Genomic DNA, 11,350 nt, shown 5'->3' on the forward strand with positions numbered 1-11,350 from the left:
ACTGTATAGTAGAACCGGAATGAAAGTGAGAGTTATTCATAACATAGAGGGCGCTATAACAGGAATTCGCTAAAACGTGATATGACCTAAGTAAGCATTACTAAACGTCAAAGATTGTAAATTTATTTATACCGGTGAACTGATAAGCAAATCTTTTTATGTCAATTGTCCAAAACAAATTGTATTTCTGGCAATCATGCCCAAATATTTGTCAATCTTTAGCTGTTTTTATTATTATTATTTTTTTCCTCACCGGAATTAGAACAAAAGCTTAATTGTTTCAATATCACTTATTGTGCAAAAATAAGTTAAACAGAAGATATGCCGCAGCTTAATTACAAATATCAATACAGTATATCAATTTAAAGGCTTATTTTAATGTGTAGAACCATAACTTTAATTAAAAATAAAGGTTAAATTCAGAATAAGATTTTTACCCATAGATCTTTGCGACACGGAGCTTAGGGTAAAGGGGGACATCGTTTCCAGATTTTAAACCAGCGCCAAAGGGAGAGGGGATCTCGTCTTCCCAATAAACGGTTTAGGGGTCCCCATTACCACTGATTTTAAACATAAGTCTCCGTTCTCTGTCTAGCAGAGTGCAACTAGCTATACCAACAGTGCAAGATCACAAAATTCCATCATCGCATGCGCCCGTTGTACTTGAATTATTCCATAGAAATAATCAATATAGGAGTAACTTTTTTTTTTTTTTTATGGTAGAATACCAAATAATATATCATTATATACTAACTGCGCTTGATTTAAAAAAAATTAACTAGTGACGTGGGTTGCACAAAACAACAGTTATTTTTCAGAATGGTTAAATGTTCCACCACAAGAGCGAGTTTCGTTCGGGTGGGTAATTGGAATCAGAGGCAACATTTCAAGATTTGATAAGGTTGTTGTTGTTGCAGAGTTTTAGGAGAATCAGCAACTAAGACTATATTGCTCCTTGTATATTGTCTGTAAAGTGTGTGTGTGTGTGTGTGTTCTGAAGTCGATTTCCTGTTTGTTGGACGAAAAACTCATGAATACCCTAGCCTGAGAGCGACTAACTCAGTCACGTCGTGAAAAAGACCCATACAAATTCCAATCGTCATTGACGGGACTAGAACTTGGGTCTTTCCCATCCGGTGTGCGAAGGACAGCGATCCTACCAACTGGGCTACCCACGAAGGCAATTTGAGAAGGACGTCACATAATACTACTACTAAGTAATTAGTAGTAAAAAAATAATAGCACTAGTATCATATAAAGAAAATACACTTTTCCATGTGATATAAACATTAAATTAGATTTATATCAGTACAATTTTTTAAAAAAACTTTTGACCCAAATCAGTATCTTTAAAATGTTGACTTTTCTGAATTCTAAAAATTTCTGCTTGGAATTACAGTCATATTAGAAATTGGATAAATGAACTTGAAATTGGGCTGCATTAAACAAAAACTGCAATAGACTAATAGGCACTGTCTTTAAAATTACTTTCTCCAACTTTATTTTCCCAGATGCCAATTTAACTCTGCTACACCAATAGTTTATCCATAAAAATCAGATTATTTGAATTAATCTAAGAAAGTATTATACAAATTGCTAGAGGGGATGTATCGATGAGGATTTTTTTTTTTTTTTTTTTTGCTGACGCTGTTGGCTTACTTTCTTGTATCATTTGGCAATACCAATCCTAATACAAATATATGCCCTTGTCCTTTTCCCAAAACATTAATTCTCGAACACAGGGCCTTGAACTCAAGGGCTGGTTCTGGATGTGCCATTCAATGGGTTTATTGTAATGCTTTAACTAGTTATTAATATATACTCAATTGCCCTGAGCCCTCACAGCTAGCACAGTAGTCAAAATCACTGTACAAATGTGGCATGTATTCGAACCCCGTCGGTGATGCAAGGAATTTTTTTCACAACGTGGCCAAGTTAGTCTCAAGCGAGGGTTGTACGATTCATTTATCGATAAGTCGGTTTTTCATCTCTAAAACAGGCAAACCAATAAATGCAATATACTGACGTCTCGTGGTCATAGTTAATTTGACACTTGACACAACATATCAATTACGAATCAGATATCAAAAATTATTGATTTTTTAATTTAATCCTTTTTATATTTTATAACTATGTGGTCAGCGCGATTTAGCACTGTGGTTAAACCATCCTTCCCACATCAGATGTAAAACACCGGTGTTCGACTCTCGTCAATGACGCAAACAACTTTTATGGGCTTTTTTCGCTGCGCAGCTGACTTTAATCAGTCTTACGCGAAGGTAGCAAGGTTCTTCATCCCCTAAAATTCAGATTTTGAATTCAGCAAAACAGGAAAACCGACTAGAATACGCAATTTATGAACATAAATTGTTCGTATTCTAGTCGAACAATGAACACACGTGGGTAGATGAGTTTGCCCTCAGGTGATTCTAATATTACAGGGCTTTTTAATGATTTTATAACTGTGTTTATTTTGCATTATATTTATTGTTCTTCTCCCAAAAGACTCGCAACGCATCTCTCAAAACTTCGTAGAACACTGCGAACCATGATCTAATGCAATGAGCCTAATCTAAAGCCTGTAGAGCCCGGAAAAATTTTTAAATGGAACATCGACAAAAGATTTTTGAAACCATTTTATTATTATTATTATTACTATTATGAAAAACATTTTGCGGTCATCTGCTTGGAATAACCGGTACTAATCAGGCTACTTCCATGCAGTATGCCAATATGGTTTATTCTTTTCCTTTTAGTACTCATATATGCAAGGAATTCTTTACTAAAACACTTGGCTCGCTTAGCGAAATCCTTTTCATAATCTCTCTCATCCTCTAAGAAACCTGATTGCATACTACTCTTTACATCTATACAATCCATGTGAAACAAGTCCCTTTATAATCTGTGGCTGTCCAAAGCAGCCTTCTTTTCTGTTATCAATTTCGTCAATTCTTTGATTATTCGTTTTTGGTTTTTGTCTTGTACCATATATATTTAGAAATGTGAAATGGTGTGTAGCATCTATAATAATTTTCTGAAACATTTCCAGTTTAGCGTGCGTAAAGAGAATGCAATTACGCTTTGGCAATTTCAGACTTGATGAGTAGTAGTTAAGAAAATATGTCAGTTTAAATAAATACAAAACAGATACATATCATTACACGCATGATAAAATAAAAGGAAATTCCCCAAATACGCAAATTACTATACAGATATATATCAAGGATTACATTTTAAGGATCTAATTATATAGAGACATGCAGAAAGAGGTCAGCAAACTTTTAATCAAAATTATGACAGCATCTTTGGATTTAAGAGATCCAATTATATTGAGAGAGAGACGTTCGTTATTTGGTTTTTAGGAGCATTAGCAACTAAGGCCATATTGCTCCGGGATATGCGGTGGTCATTCCTTGACCTTTCCGCATACTCCGTATTTGGTGGTGACGGGCTCGAACCCCGGTCTAATCAAGAAGCGTGTGCTACGCACTGCTGCTCCTTCCCACCTGGCTACGGAGACGCCGGAGAGAGACATTAAACCCGTAATCATAATTATGAGAGCATCTTTGGATTCGGGAAAGGTGCTTGTGCATTGGAGATGTGTAAATGAGATTCAGAAATAAGGCTCAAATGGTAAGACAAGTAATAACAGACTTATGAGCTTGACTTCTGTTCCAGGGAAAATGCTGGAGCCACGGTTACAGAAGTAATGCAGGACTATATAAGAGAGAATGCAATTATACTACAGTCACAGCATGGATTTGTTAAGGGGAAATTTTGTCTGACCAATCTGATTGGCTACTATGACACAGTAACAAAGGAACTGGATACAACAAATAATTTTTACATCATACACTTAGATTTCAGAAAAGCTTTTCATACTGTTGCACATAAATGACTACTGTAGAAATTAGTGCAGTGCGGTATTACAGGAAAGTTACTGCTATGGATAAAGGGATGATTGAGTTCAAAAAGACACAGAGTTGTTCTCAATGGGCATTGCTCTACTTAGACAAATGTTATTAGTGGAGTATTCAAAGGTTCGGTGTTCGGTCCATTGTTGTTTTCTCTATTTATTAATGATATTGATGAAGGCATATAAGTGTGCAAGGGTTTGTAGTGTCATTTATGACAAATGCCAATTGAAATGGTAATCCCAAAATAACACATCAGTTTTATGGTACAGCACTGAGGTTAGTGGGAAACGAAAAAAAACCTTGGGGGTAACTGTGCAGTCAGACATGAAGCTTTCTGAGCAGTGCAGACATGCTGACAGGACAGCTCGTGGGATTCTTCAATGATGTACAAGAATTTAACCCGTGGCCTTGTGGCTGTGAAGGGCTTATTGCAATGTATCCATTGTATTACTATTATTATTATTGCAATAAAGATTTCCAATTTTGCAAGCAGAGATAAGGAGGTGATTATCCCATTGTATAAGGCAATGGTTAGGTCACATCTTGAGTACTGCATACAAGATTGGACGCCTCATTTTAAGAAACATTTGAACTGTTGGAACGGGTGCAGAGAAGGACTAGCTATGAGATTTGTGAGGGGTCAAAAAGGTATGCTTATCAAGAAATTAATATCTGCAAATATCTTCATTTCTGTAAATTGTTGCCTCTTGAAACTAGCCATCTGCGAGGAGATCTGATTAATATGTTTAAGGCTTTGAATAGATTGAGTAAGCTAAATGTTAATGGCATGGTTCCTCTTTCTCAGAAAACACACAGGATGGTTGCAGGACAAATGTGCGGAAATTTGCTTTTATCCAGAAGGCAGTTGATTGCTGGAACAACTTCCATTTACTATTGCGAAAAGTGGGTAGTTTGAATGAATTTAAGAAATAGAAACTTATTAGAAAGTTTGGACAGATGATGTGGGAAATAGGGTTTTTTTTCTTGCTTTCTTTGCTTGCTTTCTTACATCATTTTCCACTGCTAATACTAAATATTAATAAAATTCAGTTAACATGGAAAGGGAAAAAACAGTGTGTACGTATACACAAAACACCATAGACTCTAACATGATAGTTACATTGCGATTTACAAATATCATACGTTCTTGAAAAACTGTTTGAAAAGTGAAAGTGTGTAGATCAGATGTTCGCAAACCAAATTCCATTTTATTTGATTGTCGTTAACGTCCAATGCAATCTCACCAAATACAAAAATTCTGCCCAATTTGCACATTGTAAATAATGTCAATATCAAGTGAAACTTTATTATTCACCCAGTATTTTGTTTATGTACAAATTTGTGTATTAATATCGTAGCTTATAGACAACTCAATATTATATTTCCTCATATCTGTCGAGTTTCAAAAAGCTGATTACATTTATCAGTTCTGTACAGTTGCCAAATCATGGAATGACGTCGTTAATGTCTTAATCACTTCCCATATGGCACCGTTTAAAACACCATTATGACGTCATCCCACGATTCGCAATCAGTTTTATTTGATAATGTTGACAAACCTCTGTTTCATACCACAACAAGGAAAGCGGCTCACATTTTACGTTTTAAAAATAAGTAATTTTAAGAATTCTGTTAAAATTATTTATAAAATACTGAATATATTTAACAGAAGTGCAAAACTGCAGAAAAGATTATTTTGGCTATTTTTACATGAAAATCCATCAATGCCATCTACGCGTAGTGCAAAAAGAATTCTGTCCATCTTCCTCGGTTTCTGCTCTGTCAGATGCACTTCATTCAAGTAGTGGTTTACAGAATGCTAATAAAGTGGACTTCTACTATAAACATAAGAGACAGACACAAAGTTTAAATTTACATCGTTTATTAAAAAAATACTGGGAAGTATGTATACATTATTCTATGTATCTACTTTGTTTTGTTTATCAATACATTTTTGCTATCAATGTGTACTGTTGATGTTGTTGGGTTTCAGGAGCATCGGCGAATAAGGCTATGTTTCTCCGTGTATAATATGTTTCTAAATTCCTTGTGTTCTGAAATCGATTTTCTGTTTGCTGGACGAAAATCCGAGATCCCGAGAAAAAACCATGCTACCCTCGCCTGAGACCGACTAACTTAGCCACGTTGTGAAAAATACCCATAAAAATTCGTCCCTTTATTGACGGGATTCGAGCTCAAGTCTTTTCCAACCGGTGTGAGGAGGACGACGATCCTACCAACTGTGCTACCCACGAGGGCAAATGCGAATGTGGCAAAGAATGGATACTGCTATTGAAGCCAGCCTACCATCTAATGTTGCGCCAACTTATCTGTTCACGTGTAATATGTCAATAAATTTCGTGTGGTCTCTGGTCGATTTGCCTGTATTTCTTGGCAAAAAACCTGACATTTTGTGAGGGGGGAGAAATCCTTGCTGTCATGCTTGAGATCGACTAACTGGGTCATGAAGTGAAAAAGCCCATAAAAGTTCTTGACCGGATCGAGTTTGAATCCGGTCAATTTCTCATATCACTTGGACCCATCCGGCAAGGTGCCAAGAATGCAGTAATATGAGTTATATCAGTCCATGGACCCATTTTGCAAGGTGCCAATAATGCAGGCTGGTGATGGCGGTGGTGGTTTTATGATGTGGGTAATGTGTTTCCATACCACACATTGGGCCCCATGATATCAATGGAGCAACATTTGAATGTCGCAGATTATTAATTATCTGGAAAATTCACGACTGCAATGCATCCAATGCCAATGGATTCTTCCAATGGGATAATGTATCGTGTCACAATGCCAGAATTAGTAAGAACAAATTCCAGGAACCTGAACGTGAATTCAGCCTGCTGTACTGGCCTTCCCAGTAATCAGATATCAATCCAAATGAGCACCTATAGGATGAACTGGAACGAGCTCTTAGTAGGGATCTGCAACCATTCAATTTCAACAACTGTGGGAAGCAACTGAGTTAACATAACCCAGTGGCACGCTTCTGACACCTGATGGTTCTCTGTCAAGAAGAATCGAAGAGATTTCGAAGTCTAAAGGGGCCTTACTAGCTATTAGGTATGTGTACCTAATAAAGTAGTCACTCAGTGCATAATATAGAGTCTTTACCTATAACTTTGGGTTGGCATATTTTTGTAACACAACGTTCTGTTGTGTTACAAGAATAACAACGTTCTGATGTGGCAATGTTTTCAAAAAAATGATCGAACCAGTCCTTCCGAGCAAGTTCTTCCCTCACCCTGCCATACCACCACCCAAGAAGCATTTAATTGCCTTTTAATTTACACATGTAGATTGTTATGTGCCCACTTTAAAAAAATAATAAATAAACCAATTAGGTACGGTTAGCAGGAGTTGGCTCAGGAACACCATCACTGGACAGTGAAGGATTGGTAAAGCGTTTCCTGTTAGTACCTCTCAGTTCCTGCCGTTTCATACCGATAGGAAGGCCTGAATATGGTCCGAAAATTTTCCAAATAAAATTTGGAAATTTTTCACTTTTGTCAATATTTCGGATAAAATTTCTGCAAATTCCATTCTTCTCGGAATTGTTCATTTAGGACCTGATATGATTTCTAAACGTTATACCCAGAATGTTTTTAAATTGTCAGGAACAGTTCGTGATAATTTCAGTTCAAATGATAGCCATCGTGTTCACTTTCAGGACTGTTAAATAAATTAATAACTAAATTTTTTGTTTATACTCCGGCACGACCAAACGGTCAGAGGAGTTCACAAGGTGTACAGAATACAAGAAACAGCACCGTATTCAGTAGTCATGGGCTTGAACCCCGGTCACTCAAGGCACGTGTACCTATGCACCCGCCTCATATGCTTCTACTCATGCTGTTCTGTACAGAATTAGTAGAAGCATATGATGCAAGAAAGCAAGTTTATACAGCATCAGCCAAAAAAAAAAAAAAAAAAACTTTTTACCCATCTATTCGGTCCAAAGGTTTACCATTTTACCCATCTATTCGCTTCAAAAGTATACCCAGTTCTTCCTTGAATTTATTTAAGCTATCAACTTCCATAACGACAATGGAAGTTTGTTCCAGCAATCAACCACCCGCTGGCTAAAGGAAAATTTCCGCACATCTATTCTACAACCGTCTTTCCTCAATTTGGATTTAAGCCTTGTCAGGTGCATAATCTGAGCAAGAGGAAGAATCGCATCAGCATTGAGCTTGCTCAAACCATTCAAGGCGTTATACGCCTTAATCAGGCCTTGCGGTAATCTACATATACCATATAGGTTGCGGTGCTTCTTTTAGGTTTGCTCGATAACTCCGGCATCAATGGTAAATTGCTCCTTGCATCCTTTGCTCCTTTCTGCTGTTTGGCCATTATGTTCGGACTCTCTAAGTTTTCTGATATCTTCTTCGTTATGCAGCTGGTCAGGATCTTGTGCATCGTTGAGAGGCAGGTGATTGGCCTGTATCTTCGTCTTTACGCTTCAGATATGTGACTCCTTCAGTGAGAAACTTCGGGATTGTCTCCGGGTGCCTTATCATTCAGGTGAACTGCTCTGCTAGGTGCTTGTGTGCACGAGTGAGCTTCTTGTACCAGTAGTTGTAGACGCTATCAATTCTTGGGGCCAGTTGTGGGTGTGGGTGTTCCTAATCGACTGTTTTATTTCTTCTTCTCGAATCTCTCATTCCTTGTAGGTCCTTGGTTTTCTTCCGTTCTACTTCTATCCCGGGCGCTCGGCTGTTATGTCTTACTTCACTGCCCAGATATTTCCCCAGAGCTCCTCGATCGTCGTCTTCTCGGGTGGTCTGTTTCCTGATTTCTCATCTTCTCCCAGTTTCCTGTAGAAGGCGCTTTGGTCCTCATCGAAGATTCGGTTGTTTATTTTCCTCTGGGAGCTCTCTTTGTATCGGCGTAGTCTCTTGCTGAGTGCGAGGAGGTTCTGCTTCAGTATGCCAAAGTATTCTCCTATTCTCTGGTTTGTGGTCTCATGTTTGCTGTGGACACTGTCTCTCTTGAGGATGCTCTTCACTTTTTCCAATCAATTTTTTACTTCTATTACCCTGTTGGTACTGGGTCAACTAACCTATCTTGACTCTTAATCCTTCTATCTTCTGCTGAATTCTTTTTTCCCAAGCTGGTGGTTCCTTCTGTTTTCGGTTCTTGTGCTGTTGGTCTCTAGTTTCTTTTCCATTAATCCTACTGGCTACTATGGCAGCACAGTATACGGCTATGTGGATAGCCTCCAGCATTGCACCATTGTTGTCAAGGTAATGTGGTATTATTTGCTGATTGAGGTGGTCTGTTACTCTCCACGGGATTTTATTTGACCTCTGCTGGTATCACGTGGGTTCTTGTTGGGTCCGTTCCTTCAAATTCTGTTAGGGCCTTCTTCCACTCGTCTTCCATTCTGGATATCATGACTTCGTTTCTTTCCACTTCAGCTAATCTGGGTTGTATTTCTTCTTGCTCTTCCTCCTCGGGTTCCATAGTATGCTGTTCCTCCTCTGGTTCCTTATTGACTATATTCTTTGTTCTTTGTAGTTGATCGCTCACATGCTGCTTGATCTTTTCCAAGATGGCAGGAGCTATCAGGTTCTTCGTGACGATCGTCCTTCTTTGGTGCCCTAATCGCTGTTCGATGACCTGAATATCCGGGAATCGTTCCAACCATTTGGTATGTAGTCGCGACCTGTACATTGTCATATCGGTCTCTAGCCTGGTTATTTCATAGTATGCTCACATGATGTACATATTCATTTCGATGCTCCACTTCATGAGTTGGCGTCTTCTTCCTTCCTGGGTGGTTACTAGCGCAGTTGCGCAGGAAGCACTTCCAGTTGGTGGGGCTAGATGATCTTGCCCTTTTCTTGTGGTAGCCATACGGGGAACAGCGCAACTTGTTCCACTGTCTTGCTCGGGAGACTGTCTCCAATAATTCGAGCCGACCCCTTTGCCTAAGACCTGAACGCGAGTGACTTTATCCTGCGCCACACTCGATGCAGAATAATTAATATTTCTCTGCGACATCATCTATCTATGGAGGTGGACTTGTTTAGCTACCTTATGTCCAGTGTTTTTAGTTCTCGCGAGTCACACCATCTACCTCAGTCGTCACTCTGACCTTGAGGAGAGTAAGTCCAATGGAGCAACTTTCGCGATGGTTTTTTTTTTTATTATTATTATGTGGATCGCCCAGCGTAATAGAGCCGCGTTCGCTTCCACCAAGGCGGGATTCGAACCCGGATCCATCAGGCTGGTAGTCCAGTGTCTTAACCACTAGGCCATCGCGCCCATTATTATTATTATCTATATGGTGCAAGGAAGCCTGAGGCTTTTGCTGCACCAGCCAAAAAAAAAATCCTGAGTTACCCAGAGAGAGAAAGAGTCAGAAATAGAAGGGAAGCACCAAGAAAGAGAAGAATGATGATATCCTGAGCATATATCATCATTCTTCTCTTTCTTGGTGCTTCCCTTCTACTTCTGACTCTCTCTCTCTCTCTCTCTCTCTCTCTCTCTCTCTCTCTGTATATGAAACACAAAAGTCTCGTTGCTTGAGTATCCTTGATACGAATACAAAATAATCCGATAGAAACAATCGTCTCATAAGTAAGCAAATATTCCTTCACTTCATCAAAATGATTAATAAATAATTTCGAATTAAATTAGTCATTGAATTATTCAAAATTTTCTGTGTTTGCAACATTTTAAAATTTCCAAAAGGTGGCGCACCATGTGCATAAAGACCATTAAAAATTCTTATTTTGATTGTAAATAACGCTTGCTGGTGAAATGGAAGTTGAAAGATTTACTTGGACAGTGCCTGAATTATTACAAATCAAGATATAAATAACTTTTCTTCAATCGCAATATAAAATTTTACATTGTTAGTTTATTCAATTTGTTATTTTGAAGGATTTAAGGTATTCAAATCAAACAAGACAAGTCATAAACCAGTTTTTCTACTGGCTGAGCAATGAATTAAAACCTAAGTTTAAAGGAGGAATGGGATGAAACATTTTTATTATAATATTCAAGACCTTGGATTCTAGACCGTTTTTAAATGGCCCGTTAATGCAATGCAGTATATAAACTTACCAGTATGACAGCAAAAGTCATTATTCAAATATTAAAAAAAAAAAAAAAAAAATTATTTTATTCACATGTACTAAAGAGATAATAGCTGCCATTTTCCATATATTATGATTTATTAATTAAAAAAATGATGGGTAACGAAGAGCAAATTAAAATACAAGATATATCTGAAAAGTTTTACGACTACATTCATAAAAAATCGAAATCTCAAGGAATTTATTACCATTTAAATCTTCAAAGCATATCGATCGTAGGGGTGGCATGTGACATGCTTCAATGGGAGCGCAGGTGGCATGCTTCAATGGGAGCAGCAGCCACAGATAGCCTAAATGAATCATGTAAATTAATGG

General features: G+C 37.9%; 1 protein-coding gene across 1 annotated transcript in view; it reads right to left on the reverse strand.

Moving 5' to 3' along the window:
• Positions 1 to 11,024, reverse strand: part of LOC150077774 (epidermal retinol dehydrogenase 2-like) — a 50,890-nt gene extending 39,866 nt beyond the window's left edge. Inside the window, exon 1 of the mRNA XM_090384361.1 lies at positions 11,004 to 11,024. Within this exon, the coding sequence (XP_090240487.1) occupies positions 11,004 to 11,024 (21 nt within the window). The remainder of the gene's footprint in view (positions 1 to 11,003) is intronic.
• Positions 11,025 to 11,350: the final 326 nt, after the last annotated feature.

This window comes from Mastigoproctus giganteus, chromosome 11 (genome assembly GCF_048544385.1).
Source record: "Mastigoproctus giganteus isolate SK-2022 chromosome 11, ASM4854438v1, whole genome shotgun sequence".
Classification (NCBI taxonomy): Eukaryota; Metazoa; Arthropoda; class Arachnida; order Uropygi; family Thelyphonidae; genus Mastigoproctus; species Mastigoproctus giganteus.